The sequence below is a fragment of the Lycorma delicatula genome, chromosome 12 (genome assembly GCF_047948215.1).
Source record: "Lycorma delicatula isolate Av1 chromosome 12, ASM4794821v1, whole genome shotgun sequence".
Lineage (NCBI taxonomy): Eukaryota > Metazoa > Arthropoda > Insecta > Hemiptera > Fulgoridae > Lycorma > Lycorma delicatula.
Window position 1 is genome coordinate 32,335,309 of NC_134466.1, and position 26,865 is coordinate 32,362,173.

The 26,865-nt window shown below is 31.2% G+C and overlaps 1 protein-coding gene across 1 annotated transcript in view; it reads left to right on the forward strand.

Moving 5' to 3' along the window:
* The window catches only part of cwo (transcription factor cwo), a 104,582-nt gene that overhangs the window by 17,072 nt on the left and 60,645 nt on the right, over positions 1-26,865 (forward strand). The window contains exons 2-3 of the mRNA XM_075379452.1: positions 6,325-6,402; positions 25,885-25,957. Coding sequence (XP_075235567.1) covers positions 6,325-6,402; positions 25,885-25,957 — 151 coding nt within the window. The remainder of the gene's footprint in view (positions 1-6,324; positions 6,403-25,884; positions 25,958-26,865) is intronic.

The window sequence follows — 26,865 nt, forward strand, 5'->3', positions numbered from 1 at the left end:
TCTGATGTAATAAACAACCTAAATGACACGTGCTTTGAGAGATTAAAAGATACTAATGCACGTGTCAATTTATATTATTTCTGTATGACGTAGATAGTCGCAATTCATCACAGTTTCATTTTTTAAATTTAATTGACGGTAACAATAAATTATTATATACTAATGAAAGATCAATTTGTTTTTATAATTGAATTGCTGTTCGATACGGAATCATAAAAATTCAATACGTAGTTTGATTTGAAGTTTAAGTTTCTATCATTTAATTTATTTATATTAAGTATGTTGTATAAAATTTATTGCAACAATTTTCAGTTAGTAATCTTAATAATAATAATATAAATAAAAGTCATTGTATATGTATGTTTGTTCCACATCTCATAAACCACAGGACTGAATTCAACCAAATTTGGAACAATTTTTATTTACTAACTGAGAAAAAATACTGCGGGTGTTAGACATCCCTATTGCAACACTCTAAGAGGGGTGAGAGGTGAGAACCTTAAAAATTATAAAAGGTTAACATTCTGGAACATTTAGGATTATCCGCTGATCTCCGTGGCAGAGTGGCAGCGTCGCAGCCTTTTATCAGGAAGTTCTGGGTACGAATACCGGTCAGGCTTGGTATTTTTCACGCGCTACACAATTTATTATTATCCATCGGTAACTGTAAGAGAGAGTAAGCTTGTTATTACTGTACAAATAAATAAATATTCTTGAACGAACACTATTATATTTTGGAAATTTGTAGAACTTCCTAATGGTTTTTACAACATTATTAAAGACAAAACATAAAAATAAACAACAAAATGTATCAGATTTTAACTAATTACAAAACGAAAAAAAAATTTTAATATTATAAAACAATAACTTAAATATTTTAGGAAAATAATAAAAAGAAACACAAACAATAAAACAAACTAACAAACAATTAAATTTTTAATTTACATTTTTTTTTTTAAATTCTAATTGCTTATTTTTTTAATGATTTAATTCTTTTATTTTGCAATATTGAAATTTTTTCCACTTTAACACTTAAAAAATTAAAGTTAAAAAATTTTCCACATTTTGATATGTTTTATTTTTTATAAACTTTGTAATCCTTACGTTTGTATTTAGTTTTTTTAGAATTTTAATCATATAATTTTACTTAAAATCAAATTCTTCACAAGTTTTTCTTAAAACTTTAATGTGTTACAAAATTCTTTTACGCCAAACATAAAATCTCCAAATCTTTCCAATCTCTTTTCTTTTACCCCAGATTTCTCGAATAATACTAAAAATACAGTTCAGGAACGTATTCGTTTCAATTTTTCAATTTGGGTCACTCAAAAATAATAGTATATCTTAATTTTACCGAAGACCCAGAAATCAAGGTGAAATTTTTCGCAAGCCGACACTCTGCAACAAAGCCTTTCCAAAGCTATGTTTACACGAACTTTTTATTTATTTTCCCCAGTAGAACATATCCTGAAAGTTTGTTACATTCTTCTTAAATCACTCTGTATATTTTTAAAGTGTGAACGTAATATCAATTATCTAACGTAGTATCAATTATTTAATAAGTAGTAACAATATGATTCATTTTTTTTTTTTTATGAATAGGTTCCATATTCGTAATGATTATTGGCGACTTTACATGAGACATCCACTTAAAAAAAACGAACTTATTTCCAAGAATAAAAAAGCATCCCGTGTTAGGGTTACTAATATGAATGAAATAGTTTTTTGTTAACTTCTTTATTGATTTGAATGTACTATTGTAAATTCTATATCATAGCTTGAGGCTACTTGTAATAAGACTACTTTACAAACCAAAAAATTTGAAAAAAATTATACTTTGAAATAGATCCGCTTAGATTTACGCCATATAATAGAAGTTATAACACTACACAAACAACTAAAAGTATTTTTGAAAAGAATTGATTTTGATTATTCAAAAGAAAAAAGAATTTCTACTGACGTAGAAATTACCAGTTGGTAATTTTGGTAATCTCTACGTCAGTAAAATTACCAATTCAGTAAAATTACAGTCAGAAATTACCAATTGGTAATTTTGATAATTTCTACGTCAGTGGTCTCTTTAATTACTGAACGACTCCCGTACATTCACGTTTTATTTTAGCGAATGGATGTAGAGAGAACATCATTACTCTCAGAGAAACTCTTAACTTTTATATCTTGTACCTCAGGTGCTATATATGCGTCACAGCCACAAGAAAGGCTAGGACACATAGCATAAAATAACACATTACAGTTTCATGTTGTGAAACGATGTAATATCTATGCGATATTTCATCAAGGTTACATACACATGTAAAATTACATTAGAGATTCCGATTGAGGATGCCAACGGAATAACGTCATTGACCAGAATTGATGTTTCTTACAATGGATTAGCTCATTATGTCAAAATTTGACATAATATCATCAAATATTAAAACAGCTGGCATATGTTCGGAAACGCTTCGTTAGCGATTGTCGGCTAGCGAAGGATTTCATCCTGATTTTTGCCCCTTCGGTAAATTTAAGTCATACTGTAATTCTTGAGACCCAAATTAAGGGGGTTCGTGGTCTGGAACCTCCTATTCGGAAATCTTTGATGATATTCTCGCTTTGCAGCTCGTGTGGTTCCATTGCAGAATCCATAAACAAAAGTTATGTCTGTATATTCTACTAGGACGGGCAATGGCTTAAAACACTCGAAGAATTAAGTCTTACCTAATGAGGCCTCACCCAGAATTTTTCTTCAATTCTGAGTCGAGATAAGAGTGTACAATTTTATCATATTTATCGTAGTTTATTTTTCGTATTTTATCATATTTATCTTTTATCGTATTCACTTTTTTGTTCCACTGTAACGGAGTAGGGCCGCGAAACGGCCAAGGAGCGCAGCCCTCTAGTGCTTATGTATATTTAATTGTAATTGTAATTTTTATTTTTTTTTTGTAAATGCAATTAAGAAAACTTAATTGTTGGAATCAGCTGTTAATATTTCCATCTTATCTTATTTTACCCCGAACGTAAATATTTCTTTGTCCAATCCTTACTTAAATACCCACCGGGTTGGTCTAGTGGTGAACGCGTCTTCCCAAATCAGCTGATTTGGAAGTCGAGAGTTCCAGCGTTCAAGTCCTAGTAAAGCCAGCAATTTTTACACGGACTTGAATACTAGATCGTGGATACCGGTGTTCTTTGGTGGTTGGGTTTCAATTAACCACACATCTCAGGTATGGTCGAACTGAGAATGTACAAGACTACACTTCATTCACACTCATCATACATATCATCCTCATTCATCCTCTGAAGTATTAACTAAACGGTAGTTACCGGAGGCAAAACAGGAAAAAGAAAGAATCCTTACTTAAATATTGATGTATAATTTTTCTCAAGATTTTGTATAAGATGTTAGAAACATTCATCTCCGCAACAATTAAAAATTGTATTAGAAAATGTTTTCATTAATATAACGATGACGTAAAGTTGTCCCATAAACTTAAAAATTATTTTTTGTCTATGTACTCTTTAATCGTTTGCACTATACGATTGATACATTAAAAGACGTGTTTCTCCTTTTAAAGGAAATGTTAATGTTGGAAATTGTGTTTTATAGATATATATATCCAACGACGATCTATATTAAATATGAACAAAATACAATCTATATAAAAATTGGGTACTGGTAAATAGGAGATTATCATTACTAGTAAATGTTATACAAATGAATAATCTTTGAAACAATGTATTTACAGTTTTATTATAAAGGCGTATTGATAAGCCACGTGTTTTTAAAGTCAGGTTTCATCTTGTGTTGTAAATTATTTAGTTAGTGTAAATGAGCTGACGTTTGTATGAGGTGAAGAGAGGGGGAAGGTGAAATATGATACAGTTGAATAAAATTATGTACTTTTGTCGGGATGGGAACGATGCCCTGGTGACGTATCACAGCTATTATTAGTGTACTATTATTATTATTATTTGGACTTGTTATTCATAATATAGCCGCAGAGATGGCAAAACAACGCGTCATTTATTTACAGTAGTCTAAGTTATATTTTTCTTAAATTAAAGATAAATAGTTTTTTTTCACGTTCCAAACCCCCTTTATGTCAGCTGTTATTATTTACCATATTTATTACAGTTATATACATTTACAGTTGTTATTTTACTATGGCTTATTTGTAACATGAGTACTAACATGAGTTTATAAACATACATTAACCCTGATAATTTATATATAAATCTACTCAGTGGTTTCTTTGAATTTTTTACTATTTCACGCAAAAAAAAATCTAACCGATTGAGCTGAAATTTTGCATGTAAAATATATGCATATACTAGTAGATCAGGGCTCGTTTCACTTCGTCTAATCACCCGATGCGCTCATTATCCTCATGGTTAGAGAAACTTTCGCATTCAACCTCCGGGCGCTGATCTTTTTCCTTTTTGGGTTATTGCTCTGGTGAAACCCGGCTACCCGTAGCGGCACTTGATGATACTCCTAAATTCGATCTCTTCTTAGAGGGAATAAGGGAAAAGATTGAAAAAGCTACATGGAAGGGAGAAAAAAAATGTATAATGAAAGGGGGAAGTATACAGACTTAAAAAGTACTTGAAAAAAGAAATTAATTACAAACGTTGAACTAACTATAATAGTGTGATTATTAAACATTTCGCAAATGATATTCATTAATGAAAAATTAATTTGTTATTTTAATACATTACATTTCTGTTGACAAAAAATATTTAATGGAGTAAAAGGATTAATTTGTTTCTTTAATTAATATCCTTAATTCACAACTTCACCTCTAATGGAGGCTATAGCCTCGATTTATGGCTTAAAGTCTTTCCTGAGATAACGCGAATGTATCCTGAAAATTTGAAAGTATTTGGTCGATTGCTTCTCGCGTGATGCTGTTGCAAACAGTTATATATGATATACAGGAACTGAATCACGAAAATGTAAAAAACTTTCAGAACAGTTTTATTGAAAACGTTTCGTTAGCAAATGTCCTTTAGATTTTAAACCAGGCTGTAATTCTTGGGGTTCAAATTATGGGAAGTCTGACATGTAAAATTAAAAAAAAATAAGTCCCAGAACTGCGTTTTAGTAGTTTTCAAGAATTTTTGAGTAAAAGACAAAAGATTGGGGTCAACACACTATTTAATGTTTGACGTAAAATACCTTTGTTAAATCAATAATAAACTCGTTAAAATTTTAAACAAAACTTGTACATAATTTAATTCTAAGTAAAATTGTACGAATAAAGTCCATAGAAATTAAATACAAATAAAAGTTTCGAAGTATATTAAACAAACAAAACATACCAAAATGTGGCAGATTTTAACTAGGTATTAAACGAAACAAAATTTTCAACATTACAAAACAAAAGAATTAAATATTTTGGAAAAATAAAAAAATACAACACAAACGATAAAATCAGTTTATTTACAACTAAAAAAACTGCTGAAATGCCCTCCGCCACAGAGGATGCAGTTTCCAAACCTATGTTTGCATGAACTTCTTTATTTTCATGAGTAGAACTTGTCCTGAAATTGTGTTACATTATTCTTATTTTCTGCGGGGATTCGTGCTTTGAATGTTTTAAATGAGAGGTAACGAGAAGTTCAACTAATTAAATTTATATAGAATATTTTTAGGGCAAGCCTGTCTTTGGTTAAATTTTGAAATAAGGTGAAATTAGTGGAAGTAATTGAATTTGTAGGTCCGTATTACTAGCCAATAAGTTGTGCTGATACAGATAAGTTGTGCCAATAAGTTTTAATTTCGTTATTATCTGCTTGTTTATTAGGAAAGAAATAATGATGATTCATTGGATATCGAGACTAGAATAATTTTTTTTCTTTCCCACCTTAGGGATACGTTAAATCAATTATTTTTTATGCGTTCTGACTTCTTTTATTTTTTGCCAGTGGCTTTCATTCTTTAAGACATGGATATCTATTGTTCTTCTGTTTTGGTGTTTTTTGACTTTGGTTTCTCGTAGAATCTTTGGTTTTCATTTTTTTAAATATTTTCCTTAGTTTGTATTTAATGGTTTTTTTCTGTTATACTTTGTTCTTCTTGATCATTTGTTTTTTTTTTGTTTGTTTTTTCTAGAATTGAGGAATTCAAAGATGTATTCCTTTTATAATTTCATATTATTAATTTTGGTACTGATGTTTATTATTTTTGTTTTATTAATTTTCTTTTAATTTAACATTACTTTTTATACAAAACTGAATCGTTCCCACCCTTTTAACGGGTGGTTATTACAATCTTTTTTTAATATTTTGATTTGAGAATTATTTTTTTCTCTTTTACAGATGTAGTTCCAACGGAGGTCCCTCACCTCGCCCGTGCAAGGAGGAGCAGAACTCGTACAGATATTGTGATAGCACAGGGTGAGTTAAATCATTACTTTAAATTATTTTTATACGATTTTTTTTTTAATTTTTCGTAAGATTTTTCGCAGGGTGATTTTTTTTGATTTTGTAGTTTGTATCTGATTTAGGATTTGAGCTTTATGGGTGAGTAGTCTGTTTATTCAGAGTTATATATTTCAGTAAATAGTAATTTCATTGCTACAAATCTTTATCGCCGTCTAAATATTTCTTAACGTTTTCACGCCGTGAATATTAATTAATAAGGAGTCAAGACCTATTCAGATTCCTAAAATCAACGAGTTTGCGGCTGGGATATACCATCAGCCATTGGTCCGTACACGAACACAGATCAAAGTTTCTGCTTTTATAAGAGGTTATTAGCCTCTAGTGGCACGGAGATTTCGTCAATGATCACTATCTAAGGTGACTGAGATAAGAAAAACGTGCATTTAAATTCTAAAGTAGCTATTCTGTACCCGTATCATCCCCTGACTCAAGTTAATTTGTTGTGGATGATTTCATTCTCCTCTTTCTGACAAAATCTATGTTTCTGAGCCCCCCATCAGTCTGTTTCAAGTTGGGCCAGACCCTTGCGTACGGTTGATCATAATTTGAGCCGTTATGGGTTTTGTAAAAATCTGACCGATCAAATGACTGATCCAGATTATGATTAATTAGACTCGAAGGCTGTAATAAGCCCTAATACAACAAAGTATGTTGCCCTTTGAAAATCCTTCCTGAATTAAGTGAGGGTTGATTTGTTCATCTATTGGGCGAAATGCTGAATGCGTGCCAGATTTTTTAATTGCAGATGGAAGCCAGTGGGTGAATTTGTTATGCTAATGGCCTTATAACATTGAATTTGAATGGGTTACTCGAACATGTTTACTTTTCTTGTCCTCTTCAAATCATAATGTCTGAACGATCATTGAAAAAGTTTATAAAATTGACCTCCTTAAATATTACAGTTTAAAGATTTTTTTAAACGTATGGCTGTTTTTTCTTTTGCTGTAATAAATAAAGTGCTGTTGAAGTGACAGCTTTAAAGTGCCATTTTGGCTGAAAAAGGGTGAACATACATTTTTCTAATATACGAGTAATTTGTATTAATTTTTTTATATTTATTGTTTTTTTCCTTTCTAAATGAGGAGCTATTACTGGAAAAGGTTTTTGTCCAGGTCCAACCATTTGTCTTGCTATGAATTTGGATAGGATCGCAGGTACATGTTCCTCCGCAACAGATCACACCAAAGATGTTCTGGCTCTACAGGTTTTGGAATTCTAAACATCAATTGTTGTAGGCATCCTAAATCACTCTGTGAGTGTGTTTAAAACATCTAGAGCGATATTAGTGATTTTCTAGAATATAAAGCTTCATGAGAAAAATACCTGTAGATCAAACGATTGTCTCAGAATTTCCAAATGAGCGACAACCTCTTCCGTTCGCAGTTACAACAAAGAATCTAATTTATTGGGTTTAATCTAATCTATTTGTGTGATCTTAGTTACAACAAAAAACAAGCAAATAAAGGATAAGAAAAAATCCCTTTCGGTAGCCGGAAACGGAGGTAGATTTCACCGGTACTAAGTAGGGGATAACAAATATTTCCACCTTAAAGTTAAGAAAAACTTCAAATTTACTCAATACGACAATGGTTGCATGTGAAAAAAGTTTCACATCTTTAGCATACGACAAGCCCTGTCTTACAATTCCAGCAACATTTTGGTCATCCATTTCGATAAGGGTTGGTCATATCAAAAATTGTTCCGGACAAAAGTTTTATGTATTGTTTAGAGGACTAACGACCACTTTAAATCGATTCGATCGATACTGTGCCTATTAAGGGAACTATGATTTTTTTTGTCCTTGAAACCCTATCTTTTCACCCCTTGGCTCTTATTCCAAAGAATAGTAGGGACTTTAAAGAATTCGATATTTTACTTATAAACAAAGTTACAACGATATTTTGTTTTTTCGATAAAGCCGTCCCCCATTTCTAATCCCATGGTCGGATTTTGTCCGTTAACGAACTGGACCGAGATCTTGGGTCTTTATATTTTACGTATCAATTTGAAATTGATTGGTGCAAAATTATGGCAGTTATCGTGTCCGCAAGAAAGTGAAACATAAACTTTTGAACTGATGGCGGTTTTGGTGTCTGGGGGATGTGAAACAAGAAGATATGTCGAAATTTTCCGTAAGTCGAATCATGGTTCCCATTACAATTGGTAGTTTTCTTATGAAATCTACTTAAAAGAGGTATTTAATGAGAAAATATCAAATATCGTCTAAACAACAGTATTTAAGAGAATAACTTTAAGATCCATTTGAGCAACAGGTACGCCTACAATCTTCCTGCTTAAGGAAGCATATTTGCTCAGTATAGAATCAGAAAATTAACGATCATCAACTTTCTATTGACAATCTTAAATACATGCTAAAACAAAAATTGCTTTTCCAGCTGCAATTGATACTCTATCTGAGCCTTTCTAAAGGTCAAACCGGACTCGCCAAATTTCAAATGTATGTGAACTATAAAAGTATGTATCTGAATTATTGTAAACCGATCTGGTTGAATCCCATGAAGGGTTTAGAAAATTTCAACTTTTTTTTTCAAATTTAAAAAAAAAAATAATATATCTTTCTAGTCTCTATATTCTTATTGTCAAATGAGATGCTTTTAACTAAATTATTTGTTTTTGTATTTTAGGCCAGAAAAAACGAATTATATATGGTACTTTTCCTATACAAAAATGAATAATAAAGTTTGAATGGTTATTCGTTTTATAACAAATCTTTTTTTTTATAGTTATTAAGTTCAGTCGTCTTTTTAAGTTGGGTAACTGGGAGAAAAAGGTTTTCGTTTATATTTTAAGTTTATTTTATTTATATTTCATAAATCTTGACTTTTATTTCCGAACTATATGTCTACTTTCTTAAATAATAAATAACCTTACGAATCATCTTTTATCTTCGTGGAACTCTGACACTTAACTGACTAAGCGAAGCTAGGACCTGTTTCAACTTAAACTTTTGACATATAGTCATTTCTTTTCTTACGACCCAATTTAGATTAACTGCGATCTTTATAAAACATTCCAAAAATATTAGGAGTAATGACGTATGTTTTACGATTTTTAATAAATTTTTCCTTTATAGAATGGCATTAAGTTCAGCATTAACCCTTGTAGTGTGAAATACAACGGCTTAATGACAATTTTTCATATTTGAACCTCATTTCATTGTAGAAAATTAAAGAACTTATTTTAATTATTTATTAATTGTTAATTCAGTATCTCTTAATTATCAGGAGTTAAAAGAAACCTGTAACTACTGCATTTATGTAACTTTGAAGGTAATTTAATTCTGAAGATCGAATATGCGCTTGAAAGGTAATCTGATTAGACGTTAGACTACAATATTTTTTAGATGAAGGGAGAAGTTCTGACGGTAAATCACCGCTGCTGATAACTGAACAAGGGTCATTTAATTGATATTATTGGATCTTTTAATCATCTTAATAATTGGATTATTATACACTGGAATAAATAATGTTAAATAGAAAGGAAACGCATCGGGGAAGAATTAAATTTTATGCTCTTTCGATCGAGTCATTTTACATTTAGTGAATTTTGTAAAATAGTTTTTACAGTATGAATTTTTTGCCTATATGATAAAAACCTTTGTACAGGTTTTTTGTTGTTAAAATGCACGAATTAAAAGTTAAAAAACAAATTATACCGCCTGATGAACTTATCTGAACCCTGTTTCTGATTGTCACTTTTCTTCCTACTGTTTACTTTTTAAAATATATTTAAACTTTCTTTCCGCTTTTTCATTATTATTCTTTGACCGGTATTGATGATACTTACTTGAAAGATAACTTTTTTTTTATATATTTATATTTTAATTTTAATTTTTTAATTTAATTTGACATTTATTAAGAGGTTAAAAAATTATTGGACCTTTAATGACCTTTTAGAAAATTATCGTATATACGATTAACTAAGACTTCCTTTGTCCGTTGCTAACACAAAACAAAAATGTATTTCCCTTTGTTATAGAACAACTAAATTTAGAAAAAATGAATAAAATCAAACTGTAGATAAAAACTTATTTTTAAAAACTTAATATTAACAAATATCTTAAATCAATATTTCGTCTTTGTGTAATCGCATGCGTCTGTGCATTCTTTTATTAGGCTTAATTAATCAGATTAAAGTTTTAACAATTTTTCTATGGTAAATTGTGTTATGTTGTAGCTTTATTTAAGAAAAAAGAAACATGAAATCTCAGTTATGAATGAGAGGGACATTGAGAAATGTTGTACATTTTGAACGGCTTTGAATTTTGCAGGTTGAGTTCTCAGGTTAGGAAAAATTTTTATTCTTAGCAGAGAATAATAGTCTACAGAAACTCTAAATACAAACGTAATAATTTCGAAGTTTATCAAAATGCGATATATTTTAGCTAGGTATTAAATGAAACTTTCAAGGAATCGATTTACGGTCCACTAAAACTATTCATTGATTCTAACATCTTAAATCAACACTGTATACCTCATCCAGATATATTATAAAAAATTAAAAACCCCTGTATTCTTTTTTGTACACCCATTATATATCCCCAGTCTTCTTATGGCTGATGTATATTAAGGTCCTGAGGTATAAGATGCACCCACCAATTGTAAGGGTTGCAACTTGCAACCGTATACATTCGATTCAGTGTAGAAGTCAACGGCGGATTCCTCACTTTCTCTAGCAAGCCTGGCGCGGGATACTTCATATATTTAAGGATAGCTATGTCATTTTTGAGAGTGACTTACGACAAGTAGGCCAACAACCATTCCGGATGTGACAATTAATACTCAGAGACATTAGAATAAATAAATATTTCATCCTCATGAGAAATTAATTTCATTAAAGCGATTTAGGAATTAATTTAAATTTTTTTTGGTCAAATTCCCTGAAGTGAGTAAAAAATAAATAAATAATAATTACTTACTCAATTTAAATAGAACATGTTTTAAAAATAATAAAACATTTATTATTGAATAGAATTTATCAAGTACAGAATATATATATCTTAATATAAATAATGTCATTGTATGTATGTGTAGTTGTTAGTATGTATGTATTATGTATAGTTATTATATTCCTTAACCACAGGCCTATGAAAAGATTATAATACCGAGCAGCGCCGAATATATAAGCTAGTATATTTATTTGAAATGAATGTATTTTTGGAATTATTGTTATAACTATTTCCGATCTTCTCGGAGAAGTGGTATCATCTCTGTCGTCTTTTATCCGGAAGGGTTTAGAGTTTAATCTTGGTCAGACTTGCCATTTTTTTTATACTCTAAAATATGCATCTATCATAAATTAATTATAAATTTAACGTAAACCAATGATTGTTGTTTAACAATGAGAATGAATAAAAAATATTTTTTTAAATTTACTTTATTGTTATTTATATCTGTACTAACCGATACCTTTTTTAATTTGTGTTTGTGGCTGTTTTTGTGTTTTTTAATATCTTACGAAGTTGTTAAAGAATTTCAAAAAAATAATTTTGTAATATCCTGCTTTTTGATTAGTTAATTAGCGATTAATGATATTAGTTTTATTTAAGAAATTTACGTTTAGTAAATTTACGTTTAGTTTTTCTGACTTTGTTTCGATATCTTTGTTGTTGGTTACATTGCGTAATTATTTTACCACAATCGCTATTAAAAAAATCTGACTACAAAGTTGTAATATTTCCCCGGTATTAGTTACTTTTTATTATACAATTGAAAAATAATTATACATGAAAAAGGTTACGTAACTTTTTTTGGGGTGGGAGTTATTTATGGTGTAAGATTATCACTTTTATATTTAAATAAAATAAAAAAAAATTTACAAATTCAAAAAATTGGTATTTTTTAATTTTTCTTTCTCTTCCACCTCCATAATCACCTTCCAAGAAAAAGTTTTGTTTTTTTTACGTTTTCTAAGTTAAATGGAAGAAAGTAAAAAAAAATCCACTAAAGAATGTACAACCAATAAAAAGTGACCGACGATTTCTTTTTTGTGGGTGGTTGGGTGAATTATGATGAAATTTTATTGTGATATTATTACTAAAGGTTTATTATTTAAATTTTTAATACTTTAAGTTTAAATAAACCCAACAAAGTTTTGAAAGGTAGAAAAAACGATATTTTTAAACTTTGATCGGCTCTTCCACTCACAATTTGCCCCCAAATATTTTTTAGAGGATCGCTTGCTTTACTACTATGACTAGGGGAAAAATTCGGTAAAAAATGCAATAAATAAAAAGATAGTTTTTTCAATTTTTGGGGAAGGAGGAATTTTGGGACAATTAAAAAAAAATGGTGTTATAAGATAATATAAACATACACGCCTGTACTGAGCTTAATATAAAGTGGGGTTAGGTTTGCAAAATTTTGAGAAAGTTGACCCCCAACCGCCTGGAGACATTGACCCCAAAATCTTTCCCAACAGATTGCCCGTGTACAGAGACACGAGTCTCTGTACAAATTTTTAAAAACAGTAAAAAAAAATCTATCTTTATTACGCTTTAAACATACCAACAACACGTTCATACATACGTACGTACGAACAATAGCCCTCACTTTTTTTTTCTGGACGTTTTTGAAAACGTCCAGAAATTAAAAAAAAACCATATTCCATTTTTTTGACTATCATACTTTCTTTCTTGGAGCATAGCTCTAGAGCTATGATGCGAGGAAAGTATTAATGTTTTAAAGTATTGTAATATTAGATAAAAAAAATCTGATATTCAAAGAATAGATTTTAATTTAATTCCATTCTATTTCTATATGGTCATTTATATAAGCATTTTTAATTCAATTCATAAATGAGTTTATGCAAAATTATTATTTTTTTTATGAATGAAATATTAGATAGGAGAAATTTTCAAAAATGATTAAAACATCAACAGGAATCACTAAATAACCCCAACTTTAAAATTCAGTTTTCATTACTTTTAAACTCTTTTTGTATATTTTAAAAATTGTTCGAAATCGGAAATTAAAATCATTTTTATCGTGATGTTATTATTTTAAAATAAAAAAGCCCAATTATTTTTAAATATCTTTTATTTAATCACACTTTATGAGAACTGAAGACAGAGAAATTTTATTTTAAAAGTAAATGAAAAAGATTCATAAGGTTAATAAAAATATTATCGGGAAAGTTTAGCAACATATTGTCAGTTTAATTCTCATTACACCAATTATTTTATTTATTGATAAGTTAACTGAATTATTTACGGTTTGATGGTTATATTTATTTCTAATTAAACACACACAAACATACACATTCTTTCTCTCCGTCTCAAATTCTCCCTGATTATAATAATTATTTTGACATGTTTTTGTAAACATATTTATTAAAGATAAATAATTTTCGATAAATAATTACGTTTCCGTTATAACGGATGTTTTTTTCCTTCTTAATTTTGATTGGCTTTTAAGAACTACGCCTTATACACGCCTTTTTTTTATCTTTAAATATATATATATAAATATAATTCTTTTGTGGTCTATATATATATATATATATATATATATATATATATATATATATATACATATACATATTTTTCTTGTAAAGAGCAATTTTTTTAATTTCTCGATAACAAATGAAGATATCACCTTGATTTCTGGTTAGTGTACTCTTCAAGTGAATATCTAAAAATTGATTTTTAGATGTTTTTAAATTCCGAGATTAAAGTTAAAATTTACTTTTGGATTATTTTTTTTTGAAATCCGGCTTTTATTTAATTTCTCAACAATAAATGATGATTTAAACTTGATCATTGTCACGTGTAAACTTCATGAGAATATCTAAAAGCCAATTTCTAGATTTTCAAAATTCGACCTTGAAATGGGTGAAGAAATGTAAAAACATTTTGAACAAATATTGAAAATTTTCTCCATTTCCAGCTATACTAAACGAGATATTTACTCGATTCGGGCTTGCAAAAACTCTTCAGATAAATATTTTGAAAATAATTTTTTGGTTTCATTTTTATAAGGGTGCAATGGTGTACGAAGTAACGTTTCAACCAACACAACCGCTGCCTCCGGCTACTTGACTAAAAAATATAAAATAAAAAAAAAAATTATTGCGACGCGAAACGCAAGTAACCATACAGCGCGGACGAAGCCGCGACGGGGATTCTATAGTCTATTTCTAAATTAGTTTTACAAAAGTAACCTTTAATAATGAAAACAAAAAACTGACAATCCAGTTGTAGGACCTACAACGTGGGTTGTTTCTAATATACAATTTACATACACATACACACACAACATAGTTTAAAATATTCATCATTTTATTTAAATATATTTTTCATTTATTTAATTTATTGATTCTAACTAAAGCGAGCACGCATACCGTATTTAATTCGCGTGGGTGTGGCGGTACTAGTGGCGACTGTCGGTACTAATTAAACTAACTAATTTCATAACTTACATAGAACAAATTTTGCTTGTACTGTCGGCAGACTGGTATAGCCGCCAGGCTTAACGCTCCCAGCGTTAAGCCAGCGTTAACGCTCCCAGCGTTGAGTTTGAAACCCAGCCAGACCGAGTTAATTTTCTAGACTTTAACTATTATCCATTTATTTAATTCTACCGCTCATATTTGACGTCACAACATAACAAACTTCTACAACAGCATTTCGCAAAAACTTTTTTTTTGAAAATATTGTTATTTTTTAATTGTTAACAAATGTGCCTACGAAAAAAATATGACATTAATTAGGAGGCTACATCTCGAAATGCTGAAGGTGACTTTGCCCTACAGCCTCACTCCCTTGATCTTTTAAGTTGAAAATTTAATGGTATCAATGCTCCACATATAGAAATAATCTGACCAAGTTTGGTAACACGATATTGGTTTGCTTGGCATTTCTCCCACCACCACCCCATTCGGTCGCCCTAAAGCATAAGAACGAATGTCTGTGCCACAATCGGCTACTGAGTCTCGAACACTTTAGTAACCAGTACCTTAAATAGCTCCTAGAGCTTACCTAACAGCGTGAGCGGACTAAGAGCGGTGCCATACACCACTCCCTTCCGTGTCCCAACCGCTCACTTGTCATATATTTGCTAAAATGGGTAGGCGCACCCCGTTAACTACTAAAAATGTATATATGACATCCATAAATTAAAATTTATTTCGTCTAGACAGCAATTCACTTGCACGCCTAAGTCACTGAATGCCAGCAAGTACCTGTCGACCGTATTAAAGCGCTTGGAGCCTTAAGTTGTTGGTGGTCAGCCATATATATCTCTAGGTTAGGTCCCACAGCAGTACGGTAGGTGTATTTTCCCTTAAGTAAACTACTGATGTCGGTTGAACAAAGCAACCGCATGAAGGAACTTACGCACGGTCCGACAATGCGGCTCTAATCACATTGACTCGCCGCTTGTGTGTGGCCAATTTCCCTCTTGAACTCTAAGTTCCAGGGTAGCTCGGTCTCGGGCCCCCTCAAGAGCAGGGCAATCAAACATTAGGTGTTCATTTGACTGGACCTCCCCGCAGACGCACAGCTCATCTGCTGCCAGGTGGAACTGAAACAGATATTCGTTTAAATTACATGGTTGGTGAGCACCTGGGCACCCATTACACTTAAAAACGAGCTCAAGGCATACCATCCCTCCAGATCCTATATAAATTTACACAAAGATCTTCCCTTAGTCGTCGTGTGCCATTCCAGCTACCATGCATCCATTGCGAGGCTCTGCAGCCTCTTACACAGGCTGTAGCACGACATATATTCCATCTGCAAACAATTTCCTGCTAAATCCTATAAAGGAAGTCTTGATCTTTGGTGGTAACTGTTTGTGTTATCCGGTGCCGCAGCTCGTCAACATTTCTTGGAAGTGGAGGAACAAACACTCTGTAACTCCAAACGGAGAAGTCCATTGATGTTAAATCAGGTGATCGTGATGGCCAGGAAATTGTTCCATCACATCCAATCCAAGTGGGCACTTTGCTATTGAGATACGCGTTAACTGACGATGATAATGTGGAGCCTCACCATCTTGCTGGAAAATGAATTCTGTACCACTATTCTGTTGTAACTGTGCATTAGTTAATGTTGAAGCGTGTCCAGGTCCGATATCCAGTTACACTTGACTTGGCAAAAAAAAGGACCGTAAATTCTGTGACAGCCCTGTAACATAAAAAACATTTACTTTAGTCAAGTCCCGTACATATACGATTCTGTGATGCGGATTCCGCTCACCTCTTATCCGAACTTTATGTCGACTCACTTTTTCGCTGGTATGGAAAGTTGCTAAGTCATTGAACACAATTTTATTAAAATAATTATCTTCAGTCTCAGTTTTGTTTATCCCGTTTACACAAAATTCAGTTATTTTTTCTTTATCACCTTCACTTAAAGCTTGTATCAGTTGTAATTTTTAGGGTTTAAATGACAGTCGATTACGCAATAGAAGATATTGCATACTTGAACTCTAGGAATATTCAATTCTAAGCTGGCGTGTTCCGTTGATTAACTTGGACTGCGAATGAATGTCTGCCGCACTTATTTTATTGCCGCATCAGAAACTGAGCGTTTACTCTGACCTGGCGTCCTATGTGATACACAACCCGTTTCAATGAAACAATTGACCACACAAAATAACAGAGTGGTCTTTTAGGTGGTTGCTTGCAATATACAGTTATGGACTGTCTCCGAACGATAGCAGTCGATTTGGATTCATGAAACCATAAACAACACTGAGCACACTCTGCACCGATATTCGATTCCATGGTGACTGTTGGAATTATACATTCGCGCATGCCACCTAGTCAGAATATCGGGAACTAACAGTGTTAGGCGGGAATGAAAGTTAAACATATAATGTGTTCAGTGATGTATCAAGCAATTATGTAGTTATTTATTTTTTTCATTATTAAAAATCACTTTTGTATAACTAATTTAGAAATAATCTTTGTGTATGTGTATCCTACCCTGCTAAAGGCCATCTGTATGTGTGTCTGTTTATGTACGTATCCGCTGAAACCAATGAAAATAAGTACCACTTTATGGTGTATCGTTGAAAAGGTCTCAATGAGGGCTTGTTGGTGCAGTTAAGAAAAAATTCTAAAATCCAAATTATTTGGAATTTTGGGCTTTTTTGGCACTATTGGTTCAGTCGATTGCAATCGAAAGGGAAGGTGCACAACTAGATATTACAATACTCCAAAATCCAAAATTTCAACATCCTACGGCTAATCGTTTTTGAGTTATGCGAGATACGTTCATACATAACGTACAGACGTCACGCCAAAACTAATCAAAATGGATTCATGGATGGTCAAAATGGATATTTCCGTTGAAATTTGAAAACCGAAATTTTTCGCGTTTATAATACTTCCTTGTACTACAAGGAAGTAAAAAAATTAAATAGAATAGAAATTATACTTTTTTGATTCTTCATAAAATTTCGACGTTTAAAGATCTGTCAAATTAAATAGGGGTTTTTTTATAATTTTTCAACTTCTTAAAAACATCGAGTTTAAAGAGAAATTGACTAAAACAAATCTTTCACTAGCGCTTTTGATATCCGTTTTATTTATTTATTTATTGTTTTAAATTAAATTTATTGGTTTTTAATCATAACAGTTGTAAATCTTTGAATGGAAAGATTGTTAAATTTCTTTTTAATCTAAACTTCTAATTAATTTTTTTATAACTGGTTTTTTATTCGGTTGAAATTCTTTTAAAAAGTAGTCTTTTTTCGTTAAGCCATCTATTGTTCACATATAACGATCCTCAGTTATGTTTTACTCTTCATCCCTATCTTACATCCCCCAATCACTCACTCACTCTCTCTCTCTCTCTCGCTCTCTCTCTCTCTCGCTGCTTCTTTTCTCTGAATACCTTACTCCTCCTCTTCTGTTTCTATCCTGAAAATCTTCAATCTTTTACTTGTTTCTCTGTAACTTCCTCGTCCAGAACAGCTGGTTCTTCCATGTTCATCTCTTCAATGTCCTTAATCGTTCTCTCCATCCACTGGTATTAATTTTTTAAAATTTTTGTTATAGAAATAATTAGACAGTTTTAGTTAGAATTCCTTCATCTATTTGGGGTAATTGTCGAAAGCAGTTAGGAATTTTCCCATTGCATTTTTTGTCTATTCCTTCTATTTTATACGGTTCTTTGGTGGTTCTTAAACTGTAATGTCCCTTTCATTCACTTTGGGTCCTAAAATTGTTCGTAGTATTCTCTTCTCCACATTCTTAATTTTTTTAGAAAGTCCAATGCGATTCAGAGAACGGCATTCTGTTGCGTACAAATTTCTGATCTCACTACTGTGCAATAATGTCTTATATTTGCCTTGATGGAAATAGATTTTTGTTTTTTATGTTTCTTGACTGTTTATGTGTTAGTTCTGTTTTCTGTTTCTTGTTCTATAATGAAATTTGTTTCTGGTCATTCGGTCGAATCCATTCTTCCAAGTACTTCAATTTTTCTCTTCGTTGTATTTTTTCTATATTTTGATTTTATTTCCCCGTATTCCATTCTTTTTGTTGATAAACTCTGTTATTTTTTAAAAATAAATTGTCACAATTACATAATACAAATAAAATATAAAAAATGTCCTTAATTTAAAACAAAATTATTTCGAAAATTTTCATAAGAAAAGATTATTTTTTATTTTAAAAATATTGCAACTGCGTGATCTAGTTTCAAAAAATATTCTTGATAAAAATAATATTAATTTTTAACTCTTATACAATTTTTAAAATAATAAAAAAAAGCTTAAAATTGATGAAAACTATTTTCTTTTACTTCTAGAAGAAGAGTAGGAGGTAATGATTTTTCTGAGATTAGAGAAGTATTTAAAATAAAAGTTATTTAAAATAATATGTGATATAATTTTTATTTATATTGTCTCATATATATAATCGTGAAAATCGTAGAAAATAAATTTTTGTTAAAGAGGATCATTGTTCTTTACCAAATTTTCAAATAAAAAATGACCCAGTTGATCTTTATTTATGATATTTAATTTTTTTAACACGGTAGACTTCATTCAAGTTGGATATTATTATTGTTTCTTAAGTTATAGAACCAAGGGTTCCAAATTTATTCCCGCGAGCACAACGGTATCTATCGACCAATTTGTCTATGCCTTCCGCAATGCACGTAGCCGGTCCATTTGAGTAGTGGTGGGTAGAAATGGGCAGTATCGAATTCTTCAAAGTATCGAATACGAATTCGGTATTCGGAGGGTGTATTCGGTAATTTTTATTATCGAATACACCCGATGTGAATAAAACGAAATCCAGTCCAAAATACTCGTTGGATTTTTTCCGATAGTGATATGAATTTGTATATTCGAATGAAGCTATCCGGCCGGCCTCCCACTATCTAACGATAATTAAAAAACTTTATCTTTGATGTAAAGACCTAGTAGAGGTTTGAAAGGGAAGGATAAATCAAGATGAAGTAAAGAGAGATAAAGGAAATTGATACGAGGGAGGTAGCGATAACGCTAAGCACTGAGTCTACATTGCTGAATTTTATGATTTTTAAGCTTGACTGTTGAATTAAAAAAAATATCTTAGCCCCAAAATTGAAAATTATGATGAACTAACTGACTCTTGCTTGCTGGTGGATTTGGGCTTTTTACAGACATCACAGAAAAATAGATTCTTTAAACTTGAAGCTGCAAGGAAAAGACAAACATGTTCCTAAAATGATAAGCATTGTGAAGTCATTTAAAGTAAAACTGGTTTTATAGATATCACATCTACAGATTGAATCTCTCGTGCGTTTCCCAGATACAAAGGAAATGGTAGGCGATAGTGAATTTAACTTATTATTTGTTCAGTATTTTCAAGCATTTAAAGAACAGCTTGAGTAGAGATTTCAGCAACTTATGTCATCGAGTCAGTAACCGGATATATTGCAGAGATCGTTCAAGTAAAGGCTGAAGAACTGGAGTTAGAAATTTTGATTCATTAGAATGTCATTATATGCTAAAATCTCGTTTTTCAGATAAAAACTTCTGGAATCTACTGGAGAGAGAAAGATTTCCATTCTTAAAACGAAGAGACAACATACTTTTACGAATCATTTATTTCGACCATGAATATTATAAAATCAATATATAGATCTCGATTCAATGATTAGAATCTTTTGACGTGACAACGTCTTATAAATCGATGAACGCCGACAGCACGCACGAAAAATTGTCCCGTTCCGCCTGAGCCGAGCCGAGCCGAACCGTCGTGCAATGGAATATACTACCATGTCAAGGAGGTTTTGGCGGGCTTTTCAAAAACAGCAATTTCATGAATTTGATTTATGATTTCAATTTCATCATTTTAAATTGACACTTTATCAACATTGATTTGATTAAAGTTTAAAACATTGGTTTGTGTGGAACTACGTTTCGCACGAGATTTGAGCGTGACAACGTCTTGCAAAGACCGACAATGTAAATCGACCCCAAAGAGCTGAAGGCATACTAGACGATTATCAATGAACTTCGTCATAAACAGAACCTTACAGCAAACTTAAGGAGTTCGATAAAATACACAATAGCGAAATCATAAATTTATAATTTTTATTTACAAAAGAATGTTCATTTATTATGTTTTTTAATCATTATTATTTCTAAAACTAACGCTGACAGATTTTAAATTAAACTATTAAAAAGAATGATTTTAAAAAAATGTAGGTTTAGGCATCTTTTAAAGATTGCACGGTATTTTAGAAAATGCTCAAGGATAAAAAACGTTTGGGAACCTTTGTAATAGAGTAAAAATATACAGAAAAAAGATTCTATAAAATTGTCATAATCAAAGATAAAAAAAAGTCGTATATTTATACTGGTCCTATGTTAATGTAGACGCTAGCCATCCGTATAGTCCTCCTACGTAACTCGTATAAATAATTCAATACCTACTTTAACCTATGTACATAGCATGTAGCTCTGTGTTAATAGAGCACGTTTTATTCTTTAAGGTCATCTCATATATTGTAGTTTGCTATTATAATTGTATATTTACTATTCACATAATACGTACTAAAATAAGATAGTATATAAAATAAGACTAGTCCTTTCCATAAAAAAAAAATGCTAGCACACACAGGTGAGTGACTACCACAAGCGTTGTACGGCACGTGACTTTACGGTTTCCAAGGTCATGTAACCATATCCTTCCCTGCACTTTATCATCTAGTTTCTTTTCTTGCACGATCACTTACTCACTATCTTTTTGTATATTTTATTTTAATCTTATTCTCTTTTCTGTCCTTTCTTTCAACCTTTCATTTTATTATTTTTTTTTTTTTACTCACACTAATGTACCAAACAAATATATAAAACATGTATTGTAAGCGGTTTCATATATATATATATATATATTAAATGTGTGTGTGTGTGTGTGTGTGTGCACGTGCGCGTATGTTCTAATTAGACATATACATTTGTTTAAATCTATTATAACCTTGTATCATATATGTGATCATATGTAAGCTGCTTTAATAATATTATTTCTGTTAAATTGTGTCCTTTGAAATTTGTATCATTCTATTTTATATTACATTGTTTTTTAAGTATTTAATTTATGCTAGTCACGTTGTAACTTTGCGTATGAGTTTGATACAAATTAAATCACTTCCCTAATTAATAGCACATAATCAATGTTGGTCGTATTTTATTACTTCAATTTGTACAATTGCATTTCATTTAAAAAAGATAAATAAAATACAATTTTTTTTTGAGTTAGCTGAAATTTATGCCACTGAAAAAAGGTCCTACAATATGCCTAATTAATTGCTTTATAAGTAAACTTTTAGTATTGTTCTCATCAGATTATTATATGGCATTATTGCTTGAATTAATTGAGAAACCAGAAAGTAAAGGTCAACCATTGTACTAAATAAGAAATCACCATGTTAAATATACAAATTATATATATATGTTTATTGCTGTATATTTATCTTCTCCAACATTGGAGGTAATTAATCAAATTCACCGGTAATTATGCTGTAATCAAATTTACCGTAACATATGTATAAATATACTGGGCGACTCACGAAGGAAGTAACCAGGACTTGTTCTGCTGATTAAAATAAAAAAGAAAATTCCTATAAACATAGATTTAGAAAGGCTTCTTTAGCGAGTATCAGCTGGCGAAAGATTTCGCCCTGATTTCTGCGACTTCGGTAAAATTAAGCCGGACTGTAATTCTTGGGATCCAAATTAAGGGGTAAATTTATGGTTTTATATGAAATCTGACCTTAAAAATAAAAAAAAACAGATCCCTGAACTGAAGTTTTAGCGGTATCCGAGAAATTTTGATGTTGAAGATAAAATGTTGAGGTCGTAGTATATTTTATGTTTCGCGTAAGATAACTTAAAACGGGTTATAAACTCATAAAAGTTTTAAACAAAGCTTGTGTTGAGAAATAGATTCTGAATAAATTGCTTTGAATCAAGTCCACACAAACTAAATACAAATTTAAGAATTTTGAAGTTTATTAAAAAAAACATGCCAAAAACTGACGGATTTTAATTACAGTAGATAATTAAACGAAGCAAAATGTTTGATGTTATAAAACAAAATAATTAAATATTTCAGAAAAATGAACAATAAAAAAAAAAAAAAAAATAATAAACTACAAAATATCAATAAAATAATTTATTATAAGTCGTTAAATATAATTAAAAATTAATTTTATCTAAATTCGTTTGAAATAATTTACTTGGTAAGTTGGCAATATCGATAGATTATTTTTTAAAAATTAGTTTTTATATTGATTTTGAACAGCAACAAACAGTTGTTTTTTTCCTTAAACGCACGTTGCTATCTGTTCAATTCGTGCACAATAATCCGATAGGTAGTGCTGTTTTGAGAATTGGATTTATTTACATTCTGACTTTTATAAAGTGAAAGTTTTTTTTGTGTTTTTTGTTGTTCTGTTTCCCTGGGCTGGCTCAACGATCAAGTATTACTCAGCCCAGGGGAGTGTCCTTGCAACTCTAATAAGCCTCCCCTCCTATCGGCAGTACATCCGGCATGGCAGGTCGGCTCACCGGTTCCGGATATTTTCCGTATTTTCATCTCGTCACTGCCTCTAACTTCTATGACCAGGGACATCGAGCCCGGCTATGCTGTTCCCGGTCCCTCCCCAGCAGCCGGGTCTCTGTCATTTTTTTTTCTAAAGTAATTCTTCCTACCCCGTGTAATCCACTCTCTTTGCTCGTATAACCTCAGCCATGAATCTCTCTATTGTCAGCCATTCCTCTTTACCTCTCAGCATATACTTCGTTTTAGTTTCCGAGGTAATCTCTTGCATGTTATATCTTGCTTTTAGATCCTCCCAACGTGCACATTCAAAAAAAGGTGTGGCAGGGAGTGTCCTCTTGACCGCAGTACACGCAATTTGGAAGCTCCCTTCTTCTAAACCTGAGTAAGTATTCACCAAATCCCTCCGTGACCGGAGAGTAATTGTGATATTATCCCACATCGCCGTGTTTCCTCCCCAACCACGGTCCTATCTCAGGAATAAGCTTCTTTGTTCACGCCCCAGTTGTAGCGGCATTCCACTTCTCATGCCTTTCTTACAGCAAGAGATTAGTGGCATCTTCCCTGTTCATGCCCTCATAGATCCGTTTCATTTGTGTAGCCCGTAACTGGATCGGCATTATACCGGCCAGGATTCCCGCCGCATCCGCCGGTACCGTTTGGTACCGTCACGATCCTTAAATTCATTCATCTCTACAGTGATTTCATCATATTCACATTCCTCTTGCTGTTTAATGCTGAAAAGAGGAAAACCAAGAGGCACTGCATACAATACTATAGAAGTCGCTGCTAACATCAACTAACTAACATGTTCAGTTTTTATGTTTTATCAAATTTTCAATTGTGTTCATTTAATCTATATATATACTCAAATCTAGCAATAGCGAAGCAACATGCCGGGTCTGCTAGTTGTTTATAAAAGATTAATTTGTATATTATCTGTATTATTATTTGTATACAACAAATATGAAACATATCGTAATCGAATAAAATTGTTTACTTTTTTTGTTCGTAAGTTAAAATTCTGTATGAATATAAATGATTTACTTAAAGAAATATATTTTAAGATTAATTTAAAATTATTTTCCTTTAATATAATATATAATTTTAAAATTAGCAACAAATTAAGGGTCAGTTTAGTTTTAACACTGATTTAAAGAAAAAGAATTTTGTTTTTAACTATACTAATCGATTATTTTTAATTTATGTTTATAATTAGTATTTTATAAAAGCAGTTTTATAATTTATTTTTAGCTTTATTTTATGAATAATTAAAAAATATATTTATTTATTATTTTTTATTTATTTTTTTATTTTTATTTGCTTTGTTTGTGCAACAGAACAGTTACACTCACCTTTGTATGTTGCACAATATCACATAAAGTCACAAAAGAACAGCCACAAGTCAACAACCCACATATAAATTAAAAATACAATATTCAAAACACAATAATAACAATTATACAGTCAAATACAAAAAAAAATAATAAGTAGAACTTTAAAAACGGTAGCTATGGAGTGATAATAAAAACACATAGATGAAAACATACAAAAACAAAAACACAATATTACTAATACATTCCAATTAAAACAAGTTATAAGCAATAATCCTTAAAAAAACAACAATAATTCTAAAATCATGAAAGTGAGCATTACACCAAGAACAATAATCCATCGCCACGAAACCCTCTCAAATTTTTAATGAAGGTTGTCTCATCTTCCCGAAAGCTTAGCTTATCTTGGAACTCCACTGCAACACTGGTACACCGCTCAATCGGAGACACGGTGGAACCAACCGGCATCACAAATTGCCTAAAAGACCTCATATAAATAAGAAATATATATTTGAACAAATATTTTAATTTTTGAATTATAAAATTAAAAAAAAAGCCAATTGGCTGTAATTATTTATTTATTTATACAGTAACAACAACAAGGTGACGGCCAACAGTTACTTGGTAGATGATAATGAATTTTGTACTTCTGAAAAATGTTATGCCTGACAGAATCTATGGATGAAAGTTAGTGGACGTTACCACTCCATGGAGCGTAAAACTTCTGCTGTATGAGCCGCTTAAAAATGATTCCTGAATAAGGAAACTAGCATCAGGCTGTTATTTATATTGAGAGTATACAACTAGTAAAATCAGATCTTGGCGGAGGTATACCGTCCGCCAACGAAGTTCGAATTCGAGTTCCGGTCAGGCATGGCATTTTGCACACGTTTCAAAATACCATTTTCATATTCCCAGTTACAAGCTTCTCTGTAAACTTCTGTAATAAATTAATACATCAAGCAAAAAAAAATAAAAAAATAAAAAAAATAAATACTACCTACATTAATTGATATTTTATTTTAGTGTGTTATTTATTTTGAATCTGTTACTTTTTTCTCTTATTTTTTAGGAATCTGAATTTTACAACTGCCGTAAACAGTGAAGATGATGAATATAATTATCATAAGAAAAAAATACCAAGGGTATGTTATTACGTTTAAATTTATTATTTTTTTTCATTTCTTTTATTTTTTTCTTGTAAGTGCTATGTAGTTATTCACGTAATATTTTGTTTGTTTTGACTTTCGTGTACTCAAAACTTTAGTGCACTATAGAATTATAGTCATTATCATTAATTTTGGCGGTTTTTCTCACCGAATGTCGGTAGCAACAACTTGCCTTGTCGCCCCCACTATGACCCAATTCTCCTACTCCGTGTAACCGTGTACAAGTTACCGCGAAAACAGTGCCGTGCTTTCCCTGTACACTGTGTACGTGTACGCTGTGAACTGTAAAGAAATTACACAGTGAGCAAAACATTGCGTACTGTTTTAACAGCCTGTGTGTGATATGCTGCGCGCGCAACTCGCCTATATTAATGGTAACGAGTATAGTATTTATAAACAATATATTCGTCTACAATCTTATACGTAATAATTCCTGAATAGATTTTTTAGTTTTATATGATGCTACTAGCTGCATCTGCCTCCGATTATTTTATTAAAAAAATAAAAAACGTAAAAAATAGATAAAAAATGAGAAATCAAATACGTTCACCTCTTCATATTATTTATCAGGTAATCCTAAGAACCGTGTGAAATATTTTTTTAGCAGTAAGATGGACGAGTAACCAGATATAACTATCATTAAGATGGAGGTTGGCTGTTCTGAAACCCGTTTTTTCGGATCGCTCAAAGTTTTGTGCTGATCATACTGTTGTTCTAAAGAAATTAAAATGCACTGATAGTTTTTATAAATTGATCAGGCTTTAATCGTTATTTATCAGTATTATTCATGAGAATAATCAGCACAGTGTTGGTCCAGACGGGGAAGGCAATCGAAGCGAGCCCTGACCGGCTAGTATAATTTAATTAGAAGATAATTTCCATTT